The 27,136-nt window shown below is 40.0% G+C and overlaps 1 protein-coding gene across 2 annotated transcripts; it reads right to left on the bottom strand.

The window, feature by feature from the left end:
- Nucleotides 1-321: 321 nt before the first annotated feature.
- On the bottom strand, nucleotides 322-18,582 carry opn4xa (opsin 4xa). Of its 2 annotated transcripts, XM_079363913.1 has the most exons (12): nucleotides 18,423-18,582; nucleotides 13,364-13,462; nucleotides 12,985-13,050; nucleotides 9,641-9,776; nucleotides 5,260-5,393; nucleotides 4,100-4,303; nucleotides 3,842-4,013; nucleotides 2,867-3,028; nucleotides 2,450-2,557; nucleotides 2,193-2,367; nucleotides 1,545-1,679; nucleotides 322-1,403 (listed from the first exon to the last, which is right to left on the bottom strand). In XM_079363913.1, the coding sequence occupies exons 4-12, from the start codon at nucleotides 9,772-9,774 to the stop codon at nucleotides 960-962; spliced, it is 1,668 nt and encodes a 555-aa protein (XP_079220039.1). In that variant the 5' UTR covers nucleotides 9,775-9,776; nucleotides 12,985-13,050; nucleotides 13,364-13,462; nucleotides 18,423-18,582; the 3' UTR covers nucleotides 322-959. The 2 variants fall into 2 exon arrangements, with proteins under 2 accessions (XP_079220039.1, XP_079220040.1); XM_079363914.1 differs by lacking the exon at nucleotides 18,423-18,582 and having other exon boundaries at nucleotides 13,364-13,560.
- Between the last annotated feature and the right edge of the window lie 8,554 nt (nucleotides 18,583-27,136).

Below are 27,136 nucleotides of genomic sequence, written 5' to 3'. Positions count from 1 at the left end.
AAAACAAAAATAATCTTGAGCACCGATATGAACAATTTATGCCATCAACAAAAAAAGAAGCACCAAGGGCAACAAGTACTGAATGTTTACAAGAACATGTACAGTGTAAGTGTAGCTGCTATTCCAGAAAGGGCTATGCATGATTCATTGTTGCGTTTTTAGGATGTATCTTAACAGTGAATGAATTCCAACTAAACACAGTATAATATATATATAGTGTCTTTATGACTTGCTTAGTCTGGCAACTTCAATTTACTGCGGCATCTTCAGAAACTTTGGTTTAAAAAGGCTTTATATCAAGGAAATAACAAACTGCAGTGCTTGAAAGAAAGTCTTTGTTTATGTAACTTAAAATGACTTTAAGTGACAGATGGTATGATACAGGTTTTAATGTGAACTTTGTTTGTAATGTCATACTTAATCCCAGTGTATATTATATTTAGGTTACAAGTCAAACACTCGTATGAAATTCGATTCCTCACAAAATACTTTCTTTGGTCTCTTCACAACAACTGATAGATTTAGCTGGGTTTAAAAAAAAGAATAATTTGCTGTGCAGTTACTTCTTGGCACTTGGAAGTGCTAACAACATGAGGAATTCTGGAACTGTAAACAAGAATTTCCCTTGTTTCAATGTGATGAATTATGACTGTGTTGATATCAACCACTTGGATTTAGCAGTAAAAACAGAAACAGCACATTTCTTAACTGCAGCATACCTGAATAGGAGAGGTGTGTCAAGGTTTTTAGTTAAAAAAAAAAAAAATACTGTATACGATTCCACAAAAATCAAAATCAATGTATCTGGTTTCAGTGCTTGGTGAAACTGTACAAATGAATCTCAAGAGCAGCTTCAAAAGATCATCTTAACATTCCTGGACAGAAAACCAAACATTTTTTTCACACTGCCGTAACACAGTTTACACAGAATATCCACATAGATAAATGATTTTAAACATCTAGCTTCTTGGTGTTGTGGAGAGAAATCTTTGCACAGACTCGAACAGCTGGGCAGGACAGTCCAGAGTCTGCAAATCAAGTAACCGTTCTTTCTTTCTGCCTTTTCTGCTCTGTTTTTCCTCACAATAGCCATGCTCCGGGCAGCCTTTCCTTGAGTTGGCTCTGATAATAGCATGGGAGTTCACAGTGTTTTCCAAAGAGTCTGGTTTGATGAGGATCTCTGAGTCTTTGTCATCTTTCTCATTCTGTATTTGCTGTATCTCTTTTTGTCCATTTTCATCGCTCCCTCGCTGGTCCCGATCGTCCTCTTTCGTCTCATCATTCCAGCTTTCAGTATTCTTCGCGTTTCTTACCACCCACATTAAGGGCATCCCGGTGTTGCCCGTCTTAGGTGATAGGTTGTGGTTCCTCCTGTTCAATGAGCCTCGCTCTAAGATGAGATTCTTGAACAGAATTCAGAATAAACGGTAAAATTGATGTACATGTCATGGGCTTTTTTTCTGTGGTAATATGTTACGGCTTTAAGGCGTTTGGCATGAGGAACGTTTGAATTCAACATATGGAATGGGCAGCACCTACCTTACCTGTTCCATGCTTTGGCTTCCCTTGTCCTTGGTCGACTTGGACAATGATTTGTACTCTTTGTCCCTTAGAGCTCCCAGGGAATAGCTGGACTTCAGAGAGTGGCCAATGGGATCCAGCTCCACATCACTCCAAATCTATACAAGAGATACATGCACATTCACCCAGAAAAGGTAAGAATTGACTAACATGATTCATTTTGATGACGTGCATTCACTTTAGATTCTGGTACTAATACAAAAAAATACACAATAAATGTGTTATAATACATTTCTTCCCCCTCAAAATGTGGCCGCTCTCTTTATTAAAGGTATTTTTTTAACTGTAGGTATTGACATATCAAATATAATTATGGAGAATATTTTGTGTTCCAAATTTGAACCTCTGCCATTGTTGAACACTTCTACAATATGAAGCTGCAGCTTCTTCACTGGCTCTTGGATTGGCCCCATGAGCAATAATATTGGCAATTCAGTCATATAGCTGCAGCAATTTGTCAATTAAATAGGTTGATGGGTTGAAAGAAAATATTCTTCTAACCAAAAACGTCCACCACTTATTTGCTTGTTCCATCATTTAAAGTGATTTACTTTTTCTGTAAAAGATTAAAATACTGATTTGCAAATGAGAGGAATGCAGAAGCTACTCACTGTGTCTGTCGTAGACATGGTGGAAACTCTGTGAAACTTGGTTCTGGAGACTGACGACTGTCTGCTCAGCATTAAATCCCTGAAGGACGACTCACTTTGGGACACAGACAGGCAGTCCCTCTTGGGTGCCTGGGCCAGGAAGTGAAGGCAGGGGACCTTTTCTGCCAGAGTGTCCCTGTTGGACAAAATATCATTCTCTTAGCCAGACCTCTATTTTCCAAGCTTGGATTCCTGATTTGTCGGATTACTGCACTCACCTGTATTTCGAGTGGATGATGGCATAAATGAAAGGGTTATAGATGGCAGATGCCTTGGCTATTACAGCAGGAACAGCTTTGGAATATGGATTGAGGATGCTTCCATATCTGTAAGATGTAATGCGTTTGTGAAAAGAAGAATCACCTGTGACATTCAGGACACTGTATTATCTCATGAACCTTTGACCTTTTTCTCCAGGAATCCATCATGCCATAAATAAAGATATTAAAAAGATACAGGATGTGGAAGGCGGTTCATGGTTAATGGCTGAAATGAGCTCAGCAGGGCAGGCAAGCGTTGTTTATGTTTTATGTTTAAATTCCAGGGTCTACCAAGTAATCGGAACATGAGAAATGCAGTAGTACCATTAAAATAGATCGATGCATCAAAGAGCCCTCTTCACACTGTATATTTACCCAGCCCAGGCGATGAGGGTGACACATGCATAGGGCGACCAGGAAAGCACAAACACAATGATGACCACAAAGGCAATCTTGGCCAGCTTCCATTCAGTCTTGATGGACTGCTGCTGTATCAGGGCAGACTTCCTCACCTGAGAGCCCAACTTCTCCAAGTCTCTGTTAGGATGGAGAGAAGGAAGAGCTGGATTTTGTAGCCAAACATGTGAGTGTAATAAGTAGCTAAATGCATTAAAATAAACAAAGTCTGAAAAAGAATGCAACATTTGCAGAAAGAGAGTAAAGAGCTAAGGAAACACGGGGTGTATTTGTGTTGTACGGCTGTCACTCAGTCATTGGTGGTTATTGTGTAGTGTGTGTAGTCTGTGTTTCTGTGTGTTTAAAGGTGTGTTTGTGTTGTCCACAATAGTGTGCTCTTTGTTTGGACATAGGTTGTCAACCTACTCTCAGCAGTACATTGTTATCTTTGACAGTCTCTGCATGATTGTTGACCCAACTAAGCCATACAAGCAGAAGCTATGACGAAGTGTCAGAAAGCAAATCAGGGTAGCTAACAAACAAGACAGGCATCAAAGCAAAGTGAATACATATTATTCTCATTGCCTCATAATTAGTGAAATATAGCTTTCACATTTATTCCATTAAGTTTATTGGTGAAGTTGACCAACGGTTGATACTAAAATTGAATGACTTAGACTTCAGAGGCTGTCTTAAATGTACCGGTAGGTATTTTGCAAATGAGTAAAATCTACCTCAGTCCGATAGATAGAGCTACTCATGGGCACACAAAAGATATGATCTAAGAGGCATAAAAGGAAATAACTCTTTTATGAAATCCAGCACAAACTGACAGACATTGTAGAACTGCGTTGAAAATGTGAAATTAAATCTACACTTTGATATGGTATGACGCTGTTTAAGTTTGATATTACAAAGCAGCATTTTCAGTTACACAAATATAAATGAGTTTACCTGCTGGCACGACGGATTGCCAGGAACATGCTCAGATAACAGAAGGATATAATGCCCAGAGGGATGAAGAACACAAAGCAGCATAGCATCAATGTGTAACTCTTATTGGCCGGAGTAGATGTCACATAATCCCATGTGCATGAGGTCATCAGGCCCTCTGGTATGTACGAACCTTCGCAGAAAATGATGAAGAGAGTAAAGCAAAATCCGGTCCTAAAACTGTAAAACAAGGATAGTTCATTAAAATGAGTAACTTACTCCAGCCCAATAATGGTGCAAGGCTCCAGGCTAGTGAGTACAGCCAGACCAGTACAATAATGTAGCAAGTGCGTCTCTTGGAGGTCCACTGTATGGCCTGCAGAGGCTTAGTGATGACAATGTAGCGGTCTATGGAGATCGCCAGAAGGTTTATCATAGAAGTGATGCCAAATAAAGCTCCACAAAATGCATAGATTTTACAGCCTGTGGAGAAAAGAAAAAGGGGTAAGCATTTTATCGATGTGCATGTCTCGTAATTAAAATTACTCGACATGCGGTTGGATTGCTCAGGACTACAAATTACACTTTTTTTGCTTCATTGATGAAGGTTTGGTTTATGAAGTCACACTAATTTCCATCAGGGGGTCTTCTAACAAAACGGAAAAAAAAATCCTCCCTCCATAATTCCTCAATGGATAGATAAATCGATCATAATGTAAACTATAAACAGCAGCCTGAGATTCTAGTCTAAAGTGACACACAATTAGGGAATTGGAGATACTAAAAACTGAAATTACGGCCCAAATTCACAGATCAGCCATCACATTAGGGGATTTTTTTCCCACCTGACCACCTGCTGGAGTCTGTGTTGGAGCCCCTCCCATCAGCTCAGGGTAAAACAAGACAAGACATTGACTTGCATAACCTCTAAGTAATTGAAGTTGCGAGGCTGGGGCCTCCATGGATCAGTCTTACTTGTTGCTTTATTTATTACTGGGGAATTTGTCAGGCTGAGTCAACACCTTGAACTCTCGTGTTGTTCCTATATGCCACCTTATGGTGTTCTTCTGCCAAAATGAGCTCTTTTGGCACCCGACCTGTTCTTGAATCATTTTTGCAGACCGAGAACGGCCCTTAAGAGCAGCAGAGTTGGACATTCTTTGACCGTGTAGTCAAGCCATCGGAACTTAAATTTGGCCCTCATCAAAGTGCCTCGAATTGTCACCTTGCCCATTTACCCTGCTTTCAATTTATCATCTTTGAGGTCTAAATGTTCACTTGCTGCCTAACATATCCCTACTGATAGGTGTGATTGTAAAGAGAAAATCAATGTTATTCAATTCATTTGTAAGGGGTCATAACGTTATGGCTGAGTGGTGTAAATTCAAAACTAATGTTACTGTTAGTCCTCTATGAACTGAATGTGAACAGATAAATACCTGTTTCCCCAAAAATCCAGCCCTTGAAGAGGGAGTTAACAAAGAAGATGGGAGACTGTGTGATTGCCATGAGGAAGTCACTGACTGCCAGGTTCATGATGAAATAGTTTGGCGCCGTCCGTAGCTTCTTGTTACTAAAACACATGATGACAGAAAAGTCTCAAATCCAATGGGCTCAAAATAACATTACTGTAGATACTTTACTGATTGACTGACACAGATTTTCATTGAAGTAACTTTAAGAAACATAGCCATCACACAATGAAAAACATTTCATTGTTATTCAGTACATGTTCACACACTTCGTGTTACTGGATATCAGTGGAAACGCTTGTATGTTGTTGAAATTTATTATATATTGGGATAGGCCCCTTGAGATGCATCACCTCGTTTTCAAGGGTATTTGTATTTGTGTTGCGATTTGTAGAAATTTGACGATAGAAGACTTTTAATAATTGAATAATAATTACAATCTGATGCTATTCTAACAGCAGTGTCAGATAAAAAAAAAAGATTTCATATCTAAACTCTTTGCAGCCTTTGCGGAAAACTAGAGAAACAGAAGCACACTTTTAAAACAGCTGGATGGTTGGCTCCCTTGTTGACTCATCTACAGCTTTGCACAAACGAGTTATCGAGACAGTGATTTATTTCCTTTTAACAACTAATGAAGAGGAGTTTGTTACAGTGGACACTTCTAGAGGTCAGACTCTCCATTAAAAACCAGTTTACTCTGTGTGACCTTACGCTCCTTCTTTTTATCTCAACCAAAACGATCTGCCACCAGCTGTTGAAGCAGGTTCACACATCAAATCTGATCCAATGTAATATTAAACTAAAATTCCTTAAAACCCCTGATACCCAGCAATATGAACAAGAAAAGTTTATTTATCCAGTAATAATAAGTTTGGAACTAGTAGTCATTCGGGTGCAGATGTTGTCTTTTTTTTTTTTTTTTTTTTTAATGCTTCATGGGGCACAGATGTTCATGTTTTAATTTGGGTGATGGTGTATACTCTATATTGTGCGTGAGCATGCCATATCTCACTGCACACGCTCTTCTCAGAAAGTATCAGCAGCTGTTTGCAAATCTTAACAAAAACTTTTTTTTTTTCAAAACAGGCTCCTACAGATGTGAGGCGATTTGTTTGAAGGACTCATATTGTTTTCAGTTTTCCTATTGTGTTCTAACTAGTTAAATCTGAACATCAACTACATCTAGTTTAACCTGTATCGGATGATTGCTTTAGAATACTAATTATTTATAGCATCAAAGCTACCTTTGATGGTGTACACCTGTGTCGTTGTCAGTGTAATCTGTGTCAGTGAGCAGTTTACTTTCATACAGTGACTATAATAACACACATAGTCTGACATAGGACACAGGTGGAGGGTGAATATGCTCCTACTGAATTGATGCAACAATGATACTCTAATAACTTGTTTCATTTGTAACAATCTTAGAACCCTTTAGTTTATCATCTAACAGTGATACATGCCTCTGAGAACGATGGCCAACTTTTCAGTGATTCCGCGGGTTAAAAGACCTCCACCTAATACTTCCCTTTTCCTTTTCTCGTGTGTTAAAGCAACTTGTGAAGAGGCTGCATGTTCTGATCACAAAGCAAAATTCACACTATCCTTTACTGGTTCATTGTATCCCCCAGGGGAACACTCATAGGGGAACACTATGCAGAGGCTACACTCTGGTTTACGTCAGCAGTATGAATAAAAAAAAAAACCTTTATTTTCTTGTGAAATAACATGGGTTGTGTTTTAAAAAATAACATTGTTGTGCAGTTGTAAAAAGAAAAATGCAAGCTATTTCAGGTCATATTTCAAGAGGAAAAAAAAAAACCTTCTAAATGCTTGTTTGTTGAAGGAAGGTCTGACTGACAGTTTTGGTTGCGTTCCAGGAAGTCAGGGAATCTAAACATGGTCTGGCTTAAGCTGAACACAGCCAGGCAGAGTTTTTTTATTTTTTTTATTTATTTAGAATTGTTATTGTTGTTGTCTTTATGTATAGAGATAAATAAATTAGAACAGATAGGAGCCCAAATGTCATTACAGTGAAATGTGTTCTGACTCTTTATACGTGATTGGTCAGTTCCACTCTGATTTTAAATGTACTATAAATGGAATCAGAAACACGTCCCAAACTTAAATCTAGACCCCTGATGACAGATTCTACCTTTTTTTATGGAAACTCTGTTACCAGGGATAACATTTCTAATAACTAATTACAGTTTTATGACTTTAGATATTCATGGAGCTTTGACTAATCTATATCCATTTTGGGTCGCTGTCCTTTGTTTGTTCACTGACTGTAAAAAAATCCCAAAAGAGCGAACATCGCACAGACAAATTAGTTGGAGTGTATTTGTGTGTTTAGAAGCAGGTGAGTAGCTGTGCACGGACCGAGTGTGATTAGAGGTGAGATGGAGTGATGCGACCTCTGAGAAAGCTGTGGATCACTAGAGGCTGGACCTTAATGCAGGAAACATGTCCGACCCAGGATTTTACCTCACACTTGTTTCTACTATACACCAGGGACTAGCCATTGTGTATTCTGTATACTGAGTGTATACTAATGCTGCACACACAATGCTTTTGCATTTCAGAGCATCATTTCAACTGTATTTTTCTATCTGTTGAATTGAAGAACTGAGTATAAAGACCGTTGTGTTCTTGATTTGTGTTTTATAAAAAAGCCAGTTTTGCCAAAATCACATTAGAAGAGTGAAATGAAACTTCTCTGAGCTGCGTGTCTATCAACTCATCATTAAGACATCACTCCCAAAATGCTGCTCCCAGCAATGTCAAATATAGATCAGACACATCATTATTACACATGAGTGAGGCAGCTCTTGTCCGCAGGTTATAACACCAAAGAAGAAAGACAGTAGCTTTTAGGCTGGAAAATAATGAGACAAGGATGCCTGATAATTAGCTTAATCATGATGACACTGACTATAAAAAAAAAGTGTTTGGGAAACTTGTAACTCGAGGAATATGTAACTTCTTCACCTCCTTGAGACTTTGCATTGGCTGAAGTCAAGCGCAGTACAGGTGTTGATTGGATTAACGTAAGCTTGCATACTGTTATTTTAGCTTTTTTATGTTTAGTTGGAAGCCAAGAGTTTATTACTCCCTGTGTAAATAATCAAGTAGCTTTGTATTGAATGAATGCATTGATTAATCTAGAAGAGTCAGATACCACTGAGCAGCTTCCTGGAATTGAATGCCCACAGGCTGCTGTGCAGTCTTCTCTGTCTGTGCGTGTGAGAAAAGTGTTTTCTGTTCTTCGTGCTTAGCACCGTCCTCTAGTTTGAAATCATACCACAGTTACAGCACAATAATTGAGTGCAAGTTAATGACTAGAAACACATTTGAAGACCTTCTTTTCTATCTGTAGTTTTGGTATTTTCCTAATCCTGCCTTTGTTGTTTTCTCTCTTTGTTTACAGCGTTGCTTTCTTACTTTTGTATTTAGAGTGTTTTCCCATTGCTGCTAAAAAAGATGCCTGATCTGAACTGACACACTTTTACGATTCCAAAAGGAATATTTCATGTGTAGGGTTGTTTGATTGAAACGATATTCCTCAGGCTAACTTCTTTGAGCTTTCTCTGTTTTAAAAAACTTTAAAAGAAATGGAACAGTAGACCACTATGCTCCCAATAGCCACCATGCCCTTCGCCTGCATTTCTCAGAATTTGGAACCGTTCAGGGACGTGATGATGCTAACTGAGGCTTATTGAATGACTTGATTAATGTACATCCTACGGTGCCATTGTTGGTTAATTCATCCATCACCATGTTGCTAATGGGAATAATGCAAGCCAGTTCTTTTTTCTTTTTTTTAACAAATCCTAATAGTCTCTGCTATTTACAATGAAACTGAATATTGTATAACATTTTATGTAACATTGGGTCCAAGTGATCTTCAAATGATTATGAGAAAGGTATATAATGGTTATTCAGACCCTATCAATATTTTCCCTTGGACTGATCTATTAGACGTTGACTTTTAACATGAAAATTAAGGTTACATGGAATTCAAAACTTGTAGCACATAACCTTTTAAGCATATTTCTCTTCGTCGGCCAATGTAGTTCTATTTTGTAATGGTACTCAGCAACAACTCTCTAAGCTTGGGATGGTTTTAAGATTACGTTGGTTGAAACAAAATTTGGTCCAGATTAGGGTCGGCATATAACAAAGGGCTTTAATGAGGACTTAAGGCAGGATGCATTGTGAAATCAAAAGATCTGCACAGTTGTTTGACTATCAAAAGGACCAGTTACTTACACATTTCTGAACAATGCAGATCTTATTGACAGTGATAGACGAGCCCACTCATCATCAAGACCTCTTTTCTTACCAGAAGAAGGCGTACATGACCAACGCGTTACCCGTCACACCCACTGTCCCAATCACAAGGACAAAGAAGGCAACGATATAGTGAGCGTGGTCGTGGACGTCCACCTGCCTATAGAATCCGTGATCCCGCTCCATTTCTGTGACAAAAATCATACACATATACACAGATGTCAGGATCAGATGGTCTACTTCTTGAACAGAATGTCTGAACAACTTTTATACACATCTAATCTTCCTATCTGCTTCCCTTACATAATGCTTGACAGTTTAGTGGGTCATAGTACTTACTGTGATCTGCAAGTTCCTGAGGCCTTAATATAAAAAGCAATGTCATACACAGATTGTATCTGCAATAGAAACTTGTTTTTCTGTGCATTTGTGTCCACTTTAAATTTTGATCATGTTTATTGATAGTTTTCAACTTGTTGCTAATATTGTGAAAAGTAAGTTACTATGTGTCTCTTTGTTTGTAAGATTGTACAAATTGTTGGACTTATCTTCCTTTCCTAGCTAGAAGGTATCACTGGGGTTAGAAGATGATGTCAGTCTATTGGTTGGTAGATAGAATCAAATAAACAATTAATAAATATTACTAAATAAGATTCAATGTGTAAAAGATGAATCCTGTACGGTACATAGAGGCAAATGGGCTACTTTATACCAATATGGGTATATAAAAGATGGACATAGTCTTAATATTGTCACCCATTGGGTTATGAAGAGACATTTTTAAGCCAAACAATGTTGGTCGTCATGTTAAAAATACTTAGTCAAACTAACTTAAGATCAATTTAATCACAGGTAAAGAGAGGAAGTTGACGCTGGTGTTTCGCCCTCCTGGCAGTCAACTCAACTACACAGCTAATCATGCAGTTGTGTGCACAACTCTCATAACTTCATGTAGTAAAACAGATGAGTCATAACAAATGTGGCCCCTGTGAAGATTTTTTTCCCAGAGAAAAACGAGCTACATAATTGACACCAAAAGTGTTTTACAGCAGGCTTCAAACGTGTTCATTTGTGCTTTAAAAAATGGGAATTCTAATGTGAGTTTTTGGGGATTCTTTGCAGTTTCCTCAAATGTCGCCGTGGGACTGGCTACTAAACTGTTTTTGCTGAACCATTCGTGGCTGACCTTTGCTTCAATGGACCTTAAGGATAAATTGGCCGTGCACCACATTGATGTGTTACTTGGGAGCTTTTGGAGGAATGACTTTGATATGTGTTCAGCACATTAATATTGGGGGGGTCGCTGGTTTCCAAGCCCTTAAAAAAAATCGCATTCCTGTTCCCTTGTTGGACAAATTGATAAAACTTAGACGATCCCTTTCTTTGTGATCAAAAATTCAATGTTTCACATGTCAATTATACTTTGATCATACATAGGGAAATATGATTATATTTAGGCTATATATTTGTTTGTGCTATTAAGCAGCCTTAGCACTTTTCACTCAAAACTGTGAGAGTGATCAAGGTAAACATTAAAACTTCATGTTGGTATTGTTATTGTCAGTGAGAGAATGTTGCCAAAGGACTTAAAGGATCTTTCTCGTGCTCAACAGTGATTGTAATCAGCAACCAGATGTATTTGGTCCACTGCTAAACCTTAAAAGTTTTTGAAATTTCACTGAAAGGAAAAGAAAATAGGACTTAGTACAACATGTACTATTATGTTTTAAAAGGAACAAGCTGCAACCTCCAGTGTTGAAAATTAACCAACGTACACAGAAATAAACTTAAAATAAAACTTTATATGTCCTGAAAATAAAAACAGTTTGGTGTAATTCCTAATTTCTCTATTGGTGAGAACTGTAGCGGGGTAAATGTATTTTAAGAACTCATTCTTAAGGTTAAGAGTTTGAAATATTTGCATCATTTGTGTTATGGTTGATTTGACTCAAGGCGAGTCAAAGCTATTTTTTTACTTACTTTTCTTTTGCCTTAGAAAAGTCTTATGTTTACATTTTACAACAACTTTACAAGACACATCCACTGACTTTTGATATCAATTATCAACCATTAATGGTACAATCACTTCGTGCAGTATTACTGTAATGACAGTAAGAGTGTAATGACAATGAAGCTGGCTTTGAATTTCTGATCAGAGGGGAGTTGCTGAGTCAGATATTGAACTGCTTTTAGAGCGTTTAAAAGTGGATTGATTTCATCGGCCAAAATGCTGTAAATCTCTTACAAATATTTACCAAACACTTGATTATATGAAGTCATTTTTTGGGATGGAAATGCACACTTAAACCTCTGCATGCTGCTCCAGGCAGCCATTGCTCAGCTGCCGCAATGATTTTAAGAGGATTTCTATTTTTTGTTAATGTGATGGAATCAGGAGTGCACAATGAGTCACGCAATATTAACAGCATTTATCAGGCCTATGTTAAACCACTTCCTGTCTGCATTTAATCTGCATTATAAAGACTGACAGCACAATGCTCTCTGCCACATCCATCTCCAGAGAGGCTATAAAACATCTGTCATGTATCACATTAATCATTTGTTTGAGAACTACATGTTTCAGATTGTGTCCACTGCTGATTTAAATGAAGATGAGCGATACATTATAGATACAGCAGAAATATGGGAGCCCATCTTTTGTAATCTCAACATGCTGTTTTTGGTGTTTTTGCATAAAATATTTGTAACTTTATGCAAGAAATACTATTCAAGCGTTTGGTGAGACCAGATTTAGTGTTGTGACTTCTATTCTAGATGAAACATTTGTTTTGAATATTTAAGAACGAGCGTAGAGTGGGTGAAGAAGACATGGGCAGGGAGTGTGTCAGGTCCAATCAGAGAGCTCTTGCTGTGCTCACTGAAGCCGTGTGCGTCAGAGAAACTCTCAGTCACCTCTTGTTTCCCCTCATTAGTTATCAAAGCATTGTCTCTTGAAAGACTAAAGTCCTGTAAATCAAATGCATATCTAATTGATGGGGCCTTTGTTCACACTGAAAGTGAAATGCACCTTTTTAGGAACACTTCCCCACCGGGAGGGATTGGTGTTTATATAAATTGCTATAGCATGTTCATTTTCATGGAAAGCAAACGGATCGATTTTAAATCAATGAGCTTTGATAGACATGAGAGTGCTTTGTCTGCTCCGTGTACTAAAATCAATTGTTCAAATGTCTTTGTGGTTATTTAATAAATACAATCAACAAGTGAGTGAATTGAAGATTTTCTCCTCCTTCATGGCTGATGATGAGGAAATATTCAAATCAGGATGTGTTTGCCCTTTGCATGGCAAGGGGGGAAGCATCAGGTTATATAGGCCCCTTACTGAAAACACCAAGGAACACATTTATAATAGTGGATGAGCTCATATAAACACACCTGAATACTTCTAAACAGGGCAGAACCTGCTGTGGTCAGTCTAGACAGACTACGATGAAGCAAGATCTATAATGACAACAAAAACATGAGTGACAGCGTTTACCGTATCAAGGAATCATCTCCTCTGAATAAACGACACAGACATCAGTAAAGCAAATTAGAAAAAATGTTCCAGTAGAATTGTAGATTCAAGCTCATTAAAAAAAAAAAAAAAAAACATTTAACTTGTAAAGTTTCTCTGCCTATTTTTTTTTTTCACGCTTATAGCATCTTGTAAACAAACATTGTTTATAAAAGCAAAGCGGTAAGAAGGCAGTTCACCACGAGTCAACTTAATCAAGGTTTTATATATATACATATAAACTTCAAGCTACTTTACCTTATCCGCAGAGTGAAGCCCCGTCTCCTCCACGGGGTGTTTGGAAGTGGACTGACAGAGAGGATCAGAGCCCCTGAAGCTGTGAGGCATGTAAAACTGCTGTTGAAAAAAAAAAAAAAAAAAAAATCCACCACGCTTAAGGTTTAAACAGATCAGCTCAATGACTTCTTTCCTAATCCCCAAGTTGGACTGGGATTCTCTCATACGGAACAGTAATAAGTAAGCAGCTGCTGCCAGTGCTTGAGAGAGTATGAGAGTGCACAGAAAGACTGATAGAAAGCAAGCGGCAGCAGCAGCAGCACATTGACCCATCCCCCTGCTGGCTGCCCATCACACACAGCTCTCATATAGCACAAAGCAATCGATCAAGCCAGTGTGTGGTGTGTGTTCGTGCATGAGGTCGGCGTGTGTTACTTTTGGTTTCATTGTGTGGGAATGTTGGAACAGGCTCAGCTGATCGGATTAAAACATTTAGGCGACACAGTGTCAAAATCCTGCAATGCTATTTCAACGTGGAAACACAAGCGACATCATGCACCGTTTTTAATGTGAGTGCAGGAAAATTGTGTGTGTTGTGCAAAGTTCTATTCAGCGGCATTGATTTCTCTTTCTCTTGTCTCTTTAGTGTGATGAAAATGGCCAGTGGCACAGTTGTACAGGATCACCAGATGCTGCGACAGATGACATGGAATGTGGGAAAAGTGACACTGCCCACTTTGTTGCTGCTTCCTATTGGGCGCTTTGAGAATTCCAGCAGTTTTACAAAAGCACAAAAAAAACCAAAAAAAAAACAACAACACCTTTACACAATATCAGACCTGTTTACTGCTCACCCTTGTGGGAGCAGAATACCGAGAAAAAGCACTCAGATAAAAGCTTCTCAGTGTTTATCATCTCATGCACAACTGAGCAGACAGCTGCAGCGCCTCCTCTGTTGCCCCTAATATTTGTCCTTTGAACAGTGAAATCTGCCCTGTTTTGTTTGGCCGTCATAACACCTGGTACTGGGGTTTTGGCTGGGTTCAAAACAGGTCAGAAGACGCGGTGACTTATGAAACGGTCTTTTTCTGCGAAGATTCGGCCAGGATGCTATCTAGCAAGTGAAGGATAAGCCTTTACACTTCTGGGTCATTGCACTTGAATGGGAAACAGACCTATCAATACGCGCTCGTTTCCAACCAGTTCGCTCTTAGTCAATGAATTCTGACACAGGAACCCAGGGAGGCTAATATTTATTTTGCCTCTGACAATTTGAGGTCTTTTGGGGGTCTCGCTGATTACATTTCTAGGTCAAACTACAGCATGGTGATGAACAGCTGATTCACCAGGAGGGGCATTTAGTATCATGGGTACAATGCTGAACTGTGTTCTGTATGTAAGTTAAACAAAGGGAGCTTTCAGTAATTCTGTATACTTTATCGGAGAAGCAAATCTGAAATGTGACCACAGGAAGCATGTAAAGTAGGTAAACTCAAAAACACTCAGCACGCCATTCAGTGCAAGTTAAACAGCCTTTGTATTCTGCCCGTTATGTTCAGTGTTTGTTGACTCTTTTTAAGTGGTGATTTTAAAGCTAATTAAGTGCTGCTGTGTTGTGCTGCGTAATGCATTATGTGTCTGTGCTATTAGAGCTGCAGTAATGGATGAAAGACATGATGAATATCCTGACATGATGTGTTCATAATGCGTGCTGGATGAGAAACCCTGTTTTATCAGCATCCTGGTGTGACCTTTTCATCGCACAGAGCGTGACGATTAAAGCGAGAACATTTGACAGTCTAACGTTGCTCCTAAACGAAGCAGTGAAACGGTGTATCTCACTTCAGAGTTTGCAATATTTTCCGTGCCTCAAGTGAGTCCAATCAGTGGCCGAACACTGACGTGTACTAATGTCAGTCATTGTATTTGAGTTTCTAGTGTGGGTGAGAGTGCTGTTAGGTTGCTTCTTTTTCCTGAGGTGACCTCACAACAACTATCAACCGTCCAATTACTGTCAGAATGGTCTGTCGCCTCCGTGATCCCCTCCGAGGTGTGAAGAGGACAAACGCAGGCCCCAAAATCCGTTTTAATAATAAAAGCTTGTACTCACGAATTACTCTGCCTTAATGGTGCTTTTAAGGACAGGCAGTGATCTTCGAAATGTAATCCCAGAGAATCTGATTATGCATGAGCGCTCGAAACCCCCCCAAAAAAAAGTTAAAGACGAAAATGGGAAGACAAGAATTAACAGTAACAGCGGTTTCTCCAAATGGATGGGGGGTAATACACATATGACGTAAACAGGAAAAGAAAAATAAGTCATACAAATGAGGTTTTTTTTTTTTTTTTTACTTTTTTGCCGCCGTTGTGTTTCTCATTTTGTTGAGTGATCTAAAATCTCCAATAGGTCAATATTTGTGATTGTGAACACAAGGTGCAGCAGAAAGTGAGGTGCCTAAAAACAAGCGATTACACAACACGCACATGCCACACTTTTTTGTAAATAAATATATAGTTGTTGAGTGTATTGAGACACTTATGATATTGTTTTTTTGGGGGGGGTTTTGACACTCACTAACTGAATTCTTTTGATTTTTTTTTTTCAGCTTAAAGACTTGATGTCTGAATGACTTAACGGTAGACAGCGTTTTAAAAGCACTGACCAGCTTGGGTTGTTGGAAATTGTCCTCAATAAATTCCTGTACATAATAATTCCATTTGAATTGTAATAGAGCCCGACCGATCAATCAACCAGCCGATTGAGCAACAACCCTCACTAACAAAGCTTTACCTCCTACAGCTTTGCTTATTTGGATCAAAACGTGTGTTGGCAGGCTTTCTCTGGAAAAAACTTTTAACAGTCAATGTATCACTCACTGTGAATATTGGAATTTTAGAAAGCATTAACGACTATTTCTGCAGTGTGCTGTTAATCACTTTGTCGAACACCTCCCATGCCTCAGCGGTTTAAGGCTTCAACAATTACAATAAAGAAATGATCAGTCTTGCTGGTGACGTTTTTGACATATTTTTCTTCCTCCAAGACCTCATGTTGTCCATTAAGATGAACTGTCCCGGTCAGATATGACTCTATGCATTATGTTTGTTTCTTGTCATAGCTTTGGTCTTTGTTGGGGTTTGGCTTGCTTGTTTTTAATACTAATATTGGCTGTTTGAAAGTGTTATCTATTTGTTAATAAGATCGGCACTTATTTGATCAACTCGTGCATCTCTGTAATAAGAGACTGCTCATCGTGCCACACTGTTTTACAATGGGTGAAGCTTTTTTTTATAGCAGCACTTAACAAGATTAGTAAACACTATAATCCAGATTAGACAGTCCTATTGCTGTGGTAATCTAAAAGTGCAACTCAGTTTTTAGTGAGCGTAGATCAACATTATAGATACCCGTTACTGTCTGTGACTCTCTCAGGATCACTGTTCATCAACCTCCACCTCTTAAGTACTGAGACCCTCTTTATCTGCGACGGGATTTTTTTTTTTTCTCTCTCTGTTATTGAGCATGCTTCTTACTGTACACATAGGCCAGGAATACACACACACACACACACACACACACACACACACACACACACACACACACACACACACACACACACACACACACACGTTCTAATGGAGAGATTTCAGAGTGAGGGGCGGCACATGAAAGAGACCCTCGGCAATGGGGGTCGGTGCTTAATCAAGGGCACCCAGGCATTGCACCTCTCTCCATCAGCCTGCCTCACATTCCATACTTCGGTCCGGACCTGGACTTGATCTGTCAACCCTCCAGATCCCAACGCTCCAAACAGACTGAGCTACAGGCGCCAATTGGAGGGACTCTCTCATTGGTCCATAACAGCAGCAGCAGCATAAACACACACACACTTTTTTTTTAAATTCAACTAAATGATAAACACTACAGAGTAACAATCAGCAAACAGCCAAAGTAAGGGGAAATAAATCCAACAATTATGAAATGGTAGCTGGCTTTGATTTTGTCTCAGTGCATATGTAGGTGAGCTGTAGGTAGTTAACTCAATGCACAGGATATATTTACAGAGAGAGATTACCTCCCATCAAGTGTCCCACCAGGCGACAGATAGTTAATGAAAGACCAGTCACCTTCACAGTGTGCTCCTGATCATTGTTAATGTCCTTCCATTGATTGTTTTTCTGCATTATGTAAGTGTCTCAGCAGCAGCAGCAGCAGACAGAGGATGGTCAGAGGTAGACTCGGAATCCGGGCCGTCATTAGGCGAGAAGTATTATCTAATGGCACAGAGGATCAACCACTCATTTATATAAGGGGACCTGCAGACCTGTCTGTATGGATTACTACAGATTGAGTTATAGCTACAGTAGCAGCAGTCACTTATCAGGGGCCAGAGATTATCAATCAAAAGCTAAAGTCAGTGACATAGTGAACTGTGTTAAAAGCTTTATGGAGACATTCACCATTTTTTCCAAAAAAAAAGGCTCAAGAAAAAAAGGGCAACGCAAAAAATAGAAATGCCTGCCCCTCATCACCTCATTCACCATTTTTTGCCACTGAACATCATACAGCTTGTGAGAATTCAAACATGCCCTCTGCTGTTAGGTTTATGTGCAGTTGAGTAAACAGAACTGTGCAGTAATGCCAACGATACACAACGTAAGGGAAGTTAATGGGATTTCCTCGTTCAATTTCACTTAAATAAATAAAATAAGATCTTCAGTGGATCTTTTTTTTTATCAGTTACAATCTTTCTGTATGTTGCCCTCCTCTTCTAAATTCCTGTTATCGCGACGCTACACTTCTTGGATGCATTAGGGACAATTGACTACGAACATTTGATAACATCTGTTCTATATAATGCAATCTAATACAGTACAAGAGGCTGCAATCAGTAACTGGATCAGCACCTTCTACCTGTCTGGAGTACATTCACTTCTACAGTGGCGTCATCTCAGACTCTTCTATTCCCTTTTTCCATTGTATATGTTGTGTCAAGGGTGTGGGCAGAAAACAGGGAGGAGGACCCAAATGCAGAAAACAAAAGATTTATTTAAATAAAAGGCAAAGATAAAAACTTACTTAATTAAATAAATCCAAAACGTCCAAAATTCATGAGGAGCAAAACCAAAGTAATTCCAGTGAGCAGGGAGACGAAAAGACAGGCTCAGACCAAAAGACAAACTCCAAACAACAGACAGAACTACCAGAGACAAAGACACCTACAAACTGCACCAACAAAAGACAATGATCCGACAAGAGGGTAAGAACACACAGAGACTATATAGGCAATCAGGGTAATCAAGATCAGAAAGTAATCAAGTAGAAAGTAAAAACCATCACTGACACCACCAAAACCAGATATACAAAATAAAACAGGAAACGCCAAAGACTAGACTTAAAACATAACACAGGAAATAAACTTACAGGCAACAGGGAAACACTAAAGACCAAAGCAACCACACCAGAAATAACATACAAGTAGCACAGGAAAAAATATTACAGACAAGAGAGAAGGACACAAAGAAACACGGGAAACACTGAAGACTAGACTACAACTTCAAACTCTGGAAAACACTAAAGACTGAAACTAAGAAATATAAGGAACTCAAAACTCTAAAATATAACAAACCCAAACCATGACATGTTGGTGAGATTAAAAAACAAACATTTTAATGACAAAACAGTTACAGAAGAGGACTCAATTCAATTCAATTTAAAAAAATAACTTTGTTTGTCCCTGGGGGCAAACAACAGACAAATATGAACACTTCCACAGAAACAGTGATGTATGATTTAAGTTGCGATGCTTTTTGATAAAGAGAGAGAACAGACAACAACAGCAGTAATAAAAAGAACAAGGAACAAGTTCTGCAGTGCTTCACAAAGGCCCCAGAAAAAAACAGACTGCTCATTCATTCATTCATAAGCAAAGATTCACATGAAACAAATGTTTTTCGAGACTTAATTAATTGAAAAAATTAAATTAAATAAAAATAAACTCTCAGACAGAAGACTTTATAAAGGGAGTTTAAGAAAGGAAATTATAAATGAGATCACTAACACAACAGATACAAAGTAAGGTACAATGTTGGACTGTTTACCCTTTTATATCTTAAAAACAAGACTACAGTTTTCAGTTGGTGGGTAAGACAAAAAGAAAGCTTGAACTCAGGTAAGCTGTTGGCAACACTCAGTTAGCAGTCAGATAAAATCGGTACAAGAATTTAAATCACGAAAAAAAACAGAGGAAGAGAGTGCTGAAACTGTGTGGCAAATCGAAACAAGGCGTCTTCCTCCCAACGCTTTAAAGTTCACGCAGTTTTCTTACATCGTTTTGAAATAGTTCTGACACACCTCTCTGTTTCCTCTTGGTGATACATTTCCTCGTTTCCTCTTCCTGTTCTCTGTTACCGTGGCATTGTTTCATGCAGATCTGTTTGTGCTGAAATCAGTGACCCTGCTTCACTTGCTTCGTAGCAACCTTTCCTAAGTGTCAGTCGTCACATGATGAATACAATGCATAAATGACCTCTCGTGACCTTCTTGATGACCCCTGAGCAGCGTCATAACCAGACCTGTGTGAAGGATGTTAAAGTGCTGAACTTAGCTGACCTGTAAATATGAGTCCACACACATATTTATGCATGAGGTCAGGTCTAACTTGCTATTGCTCCCAGATCAGATATTGGTGGAACTGCAGCATTAAGGCCATACTATTTTGTGAATCCAGTGTGGATTTTGAGATGCTCCGGTGGATGTGGCCAGATTAGGATTGTATTTAACATTTTACAAATAGAACGATGTGCTCAAATATAGTATCTAGTACTGTGTCATGTCCATACATTAGTCTGTGTGTAACATCATCGTATGTCACATTTGGGATCTAAATCTTGTCGGGCTCTAATCACTACCACCACTAGAGGGCGACATAATGCATAGTCCATAAATGTACCGGATGAAATGCTCAAACATTTACCCCTCCCCGTCACCCACTGTACGCCACAGAGGAACACTTTCACGTTGACGAACCTCTCAGGATTTGAGGCAGTAACCCTTCTCTTCAATGTCAAACAGAAACATTTGTAAAAAATGTGATTTCATTTTAAATATGGGTTTCATGCGACCACCACTACACACACACACTGTGGGTTTGAGGGTTTAAAAAAACAGACAGATAAATGTGAGTGATCATTACCAGACTGACATTTAAAGGTTAATTGTTAAGGTAGCAACTGCTTTCACAAGCATCACCGGGACATGTTAGGGTCCCACCTGCACACTGACTGTTTTTTGAGTTAAGTTAAACTTTTCATATATTGTGCAGTATTATTTAGTACATTACAAATAGATAAGTGTTCTATTGCTTTGGTAACTGAACACTTAAATATGATGTGACATATGGTTTCGTAAATGAATCATCAAGAAGAGTCTTGTTGAGTTGTTGAACTCTGGAAATGACTCAGTCTTAGTCATATCATTTATAGCTGCGACATTATGTTTTCTCCTCTGCTTAAGAATTCATACATTTGATGTTTTTCTTTAATCTTAACAAACTTGAGTCATAAGTGTTTGAAGGGCCAATTCTGTCTCTATAAAAATGATCGACATGTCATTGATCGTGCATGTGTCGGGAGGCCGCTTTGACAGTAAATCACAGGGCGACTTTTCACTAAACTTGGAATCAGATGACTTGGAGGAGTGTAATTATGTGAGAAATCTGGATACAGATCAGCCATCAGAGGATATTCACGGCGCAGCAATGTGAGATGATGCTCTCGTGTTGCATATAGAGTTTTCTTTTTTCTATTTTAAATATTTAAATATTACATTTTGCAAGTGGACATCATTGCTCATGGCAAATAATTCCCATTCCAATACTGTTAGTCACACTGCGACCTTGAACAAGAGCCCAGAGGTTATGGACCAGCCTCATTTTAAGAACGTGGTTATGCACATGCACGGACGGCCACTTGTGTATTTAAAGCTGTATCGGAGCGAACTGTGATGGTTTCATCTCTACTGAACATGTCTGTTCAGGGAGTTTTATTCCTGTGACTTTGCTTTGTCAGGTGAAACAGAACAGAGTCAGAGATGTAGTATTTAGAGGAATACTGTCTCTTCAGGGAGGATAAGAGAAGTTCCTGTCGTGGAAGAAGGAGTCTGTTCATGAAGCTTTACTGCCACCTAGTGGACATTGAAGCGCAGCACACCCCCCCCCCCCCCCCCCCCCCCCCCCCTCAGACGTACAGTATTGTAGTGAAGAACGGTTGTAGGTGGTCCAAGGTGGGCCTCTCTAGTTGTAAATAGTGTTCTGACACGAGTGTGACCACTTTGGCGTCTGGGTCCTCTGACCCCTGAAAGCTTAGCTTTACCACCTGGGGGTGGACTGTTTTTGATCTTGTAGCACCTCAAGCAGACTGGCACACAGCTCCCTCAGTCTGTAGCCCTAAAAAAAAAAAAAAAACAATGTCCACTTTATCATGCACAGACATATGTGTGTGTGTGTGTGTGTGTGTGTGTTGTGTGTGTGCATGGTCCTTTTTAGAAAAACAGCTCCATTACAAAGGTATTTGAAGTGGAGGTCGTCGAGACCGAGTATGTCATTCCTGAGCACCGGGTGGCTCATATTTCTAAGTGTTACTTTTATATCCTTGCTTGTTTCAGAGTTTGTTTACATTATGAAGACCTCTGGGGTCCCATTCAAACTGCAAGCATGTTCACCTTAGTGTAAATTCAGACCATTCTGGTCAGCTGTCTTTTATCTCACCTCCTATGTTTGATCTTTTTAATTCTGAGGATGCACACTTTCTGCAGAGTGCAAGTAATGGCTTGTCTTTGCACCAGTGTAAATAAGACTCAACACAGTAAAACTGGCTTTATCTATTGCTTATTCTGGGCTTAAGCACATCTGGTGTGTGTTATGACAAAGGCACTCTCTTCCACTCAGATCCTCACTGCGACTCTTTCTCTTTCTCTGGGCGCATGCGGAAGGAAGCGTAACAAAAGTCTTCATTAAAGCTATGAAATGTATGAGATTTCGTATGGAGCTACTTTGAATGAGACAGATGGAGACATGATATGAAAAAAACCCCCCAAAAAAAACAACAGTACAGGTGTGTCTTTCAATGAGCCCTTCTCGGGTGTGTCTAGTCAGGATGTAGTGTGATATCAGTGTTGATGTGTTTATCCATCTGCTGCATCATTTTGTATCCACCTTCTTGACACATCAGACCCCTAACTGTACTCATTCTTACTGTCATGATTCTCAACACTCACCAACGCAATCATACACCGCCCTTTGATCAGCTTTATCCCTCACTTTAGTAGTGTTAAAAAAAGATACAGCATCAACAATGGGCCCAAATGTGGCTCACTCCCACTGCTAGCCCACTCTCTTTTTCATTATCTATTCTCTTTTATTCCCTTGTCCACATCCAGTGCAGAACAATGCAGCGCAGGCGGACAGGGTGGAGGCTCCTGACAGCACTGGTAACATGATGACACACCAAAGGGCCAGGTGAGTGAAATCCCCCTCCGCGGTGGGACATGTGTCACAGTCCAGCCGCGTCTCCAGCCTTTTTTGTGGTCTCTCTCTCCCCTGGCTTCGGTTCTCCCTGCGGCCTTAACCATAAAGCTCCCATCTGCTGCGAGGACGCCGCTCTCTCTCTCTCTCTCTCTCTCTGATCTGATCCCCCTGCAGCAGTTACCTCCTTTGTCAGATCTGACGATCGCATTTCACTTTTGACACCTCACTGTTTTACACTCGCGACAGGTACGCAGGTTCTTCTGTTTTTTAGATGAAATGTGTTCGAAACACGATAGTCGTCTCCTTCCAAAGCGTTGCCCTCTGCACCCTTAACACCCCCCCCTCCCCAGGTAACAACAGTATTTTTTTTCAAAAGAGCAGAAAAACAATTGTAAAGGAATGCACAAGTGTGTTGATCCTCACTAAGAGTTAGATAATTGACCCTTTGGTTGACCTATAATTCACAACAAAAGGTGCTAAAACTGAACCTGCCAAACAAAAACTCAATCTTTTTATTTTTTAAGAATCTTTTTTAGACACAAGAATTTGAAACTTATATATGATACTAGTATGAATTAAAACATATTCAATACCTATTTTCAACACCACATTAGTATTGTAAAGTAAAATGTCATAATAAGCCTTTTACGGTCTAGTAGTATTCACTATAAATGCTAACGGCAGACACTGAATCTTTTTTGAAATATGCAGCCTTTGACACCCTCTATATTCTATTTCAGTCTTGTGTTAATCATTCTGCAACATATCGTCTGCGTTCATATCTCTAAGCATGTTTATATGTATCAGTCTGGCTATCCTTACAGCTAACCATCTATCAATGTGTCACACCCATTTGTGAGCTTGTCGCTCATCCGTGGTGTTCTCAGCTGCTCCGCCGCGTCAGGAGTGTAGCCGGTGATTCTCCACACAAACTTGCACACGCCAATTGTTAGTAATATGAACCGAGTCAGCATCCCAACCTGCAGCGAAATCCCCTGTCACAGGTCAAACAGACAGCTGTAGTGTTTTCAGAGTCGGGCTTCCACTGATAAAGCGTCTTGGCATGAGGACAGATTATCTTGTTGCTGACGTGATAAAGTTCATAATGTTGTCTGCCTGGAGGATTGATTTGTCATCACTTCCCTTGAGATTAGATTTGTGAATACGATTACAGGATTGGATGAAAAAAAAAAAAAATGCAAGCTGGATTTGAAGAAGTTGTGTAGCTCCTTATCTAATGTGCCCAGATCACTTCACCTCCTGACACTTAAACCTTGCCCTCTGAAACATGTCTCCAGATACTTTCAACTCCAGCTAACAAAAAGAGCTTAGCATTTTCTCTCTCCGCCCTGAATGACTCACAGCCCCGTTGAGTACCAATTATTCTCGTCCTTGGGTCTAAACGCCGTGGTGATAACCGAATAAACCTGACCTCCGTATTCAGATAATGATGATAACACACATGATTATGCCAGCATCCTTTTCACTGAGTGAGAGCTCGTTATCAGCAGTTCACACTCTTTAAGTGTTGACAGTAATTCCTGGAAGTTACAGCACACCTCAGGTCAGACGCTCGTGTGTCTATAATGTATCCTGAAGGAGATAAGTCATATACATCTCCAGCTAGGTATTCAAAGGGTTGATATTGGAGTGAATAGCATGTTTACCCTCTCGTTAATACCCACCCATGCTCAAATAAAGCTGATTTAATCCAACGCTCGATGATCCACATTCCCTACCAGTACGCCATCACTAATTGATTTGACCTTGAAAGTAAACGAACTCCACAACTCAACGTTCCCACAACCTCTCCTCTTGGTTAAACTGAGCGGATTTTCATTACATCTAATTGTCTCTTTTTAAGCTCTGTGTGTTATTGTAAGCCACTTGTTTGGTTCTATTCATGAAACCGAGTTCAAGGTTGAGGCCAAATTTGACTCCCCTTTCTTTTCACTACAAGAGCGACTAAGCAAGTGTTGGTCCTCTTGGTGAAAACAATACATGCTAATACCGCTTACAGCGGGGTCTGCAAAGTGTCAAAGTGGTAATGTAATTTTAGGGAGGTATGGAACACAAGGAAGCGCCACATCCCGTTCAGCATAATCACGAATCGTATTTCTCCCAGGCCTGGAAACATTCACCTTCCTTTCATGGACATCTGTCCTTAATGGATTTAGATGTCCTGGCAGGACCAGGAATTTATACATTGAAACATGGGTGGCCCCTGTTAAAATGTGAACTTCTCACCCTAACATTGTGAGAGCCATGTTCTACACACGGGAGGGGTGCTTCGTGTGAAGTCAGCTTGTAGTGTTGTGGTGAGTCAGAGTGAGTTTTTGTCAGTGTATCGTAAAACAGAGAACTTCGATATGAAATAAAATGATAAATGGACTTGAATCGTGTTTTCTAGTCTTCTGACTTTTTACACCGCATCTCACACCCACCCGTTCACTCACGGATGGCAGAAGGCCGCTGTGTAGTGAGACCATCAGAAGTAATTAATCCCTTTCATACGCCACAAACAAAGACAATTTATCAGCGAAGCCAAACGGCCTTAAGCATCTTGCCCAAGAACACATCGTTGCTGCAGGAGCTGGGGATCGAACCCTCGACCTTCCTGGACAACAATTCTACCAAGTGAGAAACAGCCAACCCATGATCACTTAATTCAAAGAAGGATTTCAAATTATTTTTTTCAATTTTAGCATAACTCCGATATGAGCTTTTGTAGTTTATGTAATTTAGCCCAACCTTCTAACTCAGCATGTATACTGTTATTCATTGGACGGAGGCCTGGGTTTAGTGGCCATCCTTTCACATCCTTTTGATACAGTCTAGCTCTCGGCTACATTCAGATTGTTGGGTGCTAATTTAGTAGTGAAAACATTTTTCATGAAGAACAGCCAGTGGACATAGAAGAACGTGTGAGTATTGGATAACATGCACTCTTTGTTTATTCATCACCCTTCACATTCATTTAAGAGAACAAGTTGACATAATGGCAGAACCCACCTAAGCAGAGAACTTGGATTATAACATCGATGAGATAAAGAGAGGTGGTGCATTGCGCTGCTGTATCAGCTAATGAACCTGTACATTTATGCAATTGAAGCTACTTTCAAGGTGACTGCACTACGTGATTTACATCAAAGCCACCATGTGCTCATGCTGCTCTGATCAACTGTCCAGTCTGCTGAGAGAGATACAATATCCTCTGGGTATTACTGACAGAGAGCGCGATATGTGTGTGTCACTTAATGTGTGTCTATGTGTGTGTGTCTGTGTGTGTGTTTGTGTGGGTCACGGAGCCTGTGTGAGCGTGCACATTTACACGCCGGCCCACGTGGATGAGTGTGAATGTGTATGTGTGTCACAGTATATTTATGTAAGGGGTTGACATAAATACATCAAGGGGGAACACACAGCTGTCCAGTGCCGTGTTTCTCAGGGTTTAGGACCTGAAACGGACTGTCGGGGCCGTTTTGTGTCGGGTCTTTGCATTTTGAAGTTTCTCTCAGTGAACTTGGTTCCCAGGGCGAGCCTGCGCCAGACTGCCGTCTAGCGCTTTCTACGGCCGATTTGCTGCAGCCGAGGACACGCAGGCTCTGCACTCACTGCATGGCCACAGGACGGCTGCAGTAAAAGAGACTAGCTCTGATCCTGACACATACCAGGCTGGATTAGAACAGGGGACCGAGGAGAAACAGGATCCGAGCCTCTCTTCTATCACTCTCTAACCCTACCGCTCCTTCCTAAACACATCCTCTACACTTCCTTCTCCAATTAGTGTGACCTTGTTATGTTGGGGACAAGCTTTGTGAAAGTCAAGACCCCAGCTTCAAGCACAGCACCGCACTTTTAAGAGAGCAGTGTAGCAAGCAGTCTCGACGGTTCGAGTTATAATCAAAAAAGCTCCATTGAAATTTGTAATCTGATACGGGTACATTAAAACAAACGGACAACAAGCAATGCATTTTGTGTTGCCTCCCCAGTGGAGCTTTTTCATCTCCGCTCGCTGGTTGCGATCAGAGCTCTGTTTGTTTAGTAACTCAGTAGAAGGAGGCGCCAGCGGATGCTCTTTGAATGCTAAAAACCGTAAAGCCAGCACAGAGACTGACACTGTGCCACCTTTGGGAGGTGCGCTTGTTTCCCACATGTTCCCACCTCGATCAGGGGCGCCAGTGACAGGTGCCATAAGTCCTCTGACTTTTGGCAGCTGTCACTGTCAGAGCAGGTAGAAGGTATCAGCGATCAGATCAGGATTACT

The sequence above is a fragment of the Symphodus melops genome (assembly GCF_947650265.1).
Source record: "Symphodus melops genome assembly, chromosome: 16".
In the NCBI taxonomy this organism is placed as follows: Eukaryota; Metazoa; Chordata; class Actinopteri; order Labriformes; family Labridae; genus Symphodus; species Symphodus melops.
Note: the sequence above shows the minus strand (reverse complement) of the source record. Positions and strands in the feature narration are given on the sequence as shown.

Bases quoted from the DNA above. Each gene is read 5' to 3' on its own strand.
- opn4xa (XM_079363913.1), bottom strand. From the start codon at position 9,774: ATGGAGCGGGATCACGGATTCTATAGGCAGGTGGACGTCCACGACCAC. The intron at 5,394-9,640 runs GTAAGAAAAGAG...CATGTGTTTTAG, and splicing joins GTCATGTACGCCTTCTTCTG to TAACAAGAAGCTACGGACGG. The intron at 4,014-4,099 runs GTAAGTTACTCA...TTTTCTGCGAAG, and splicing joins TGCACCATTATTGGGCTGGA to GTTCGTACATACCAGAGGGC.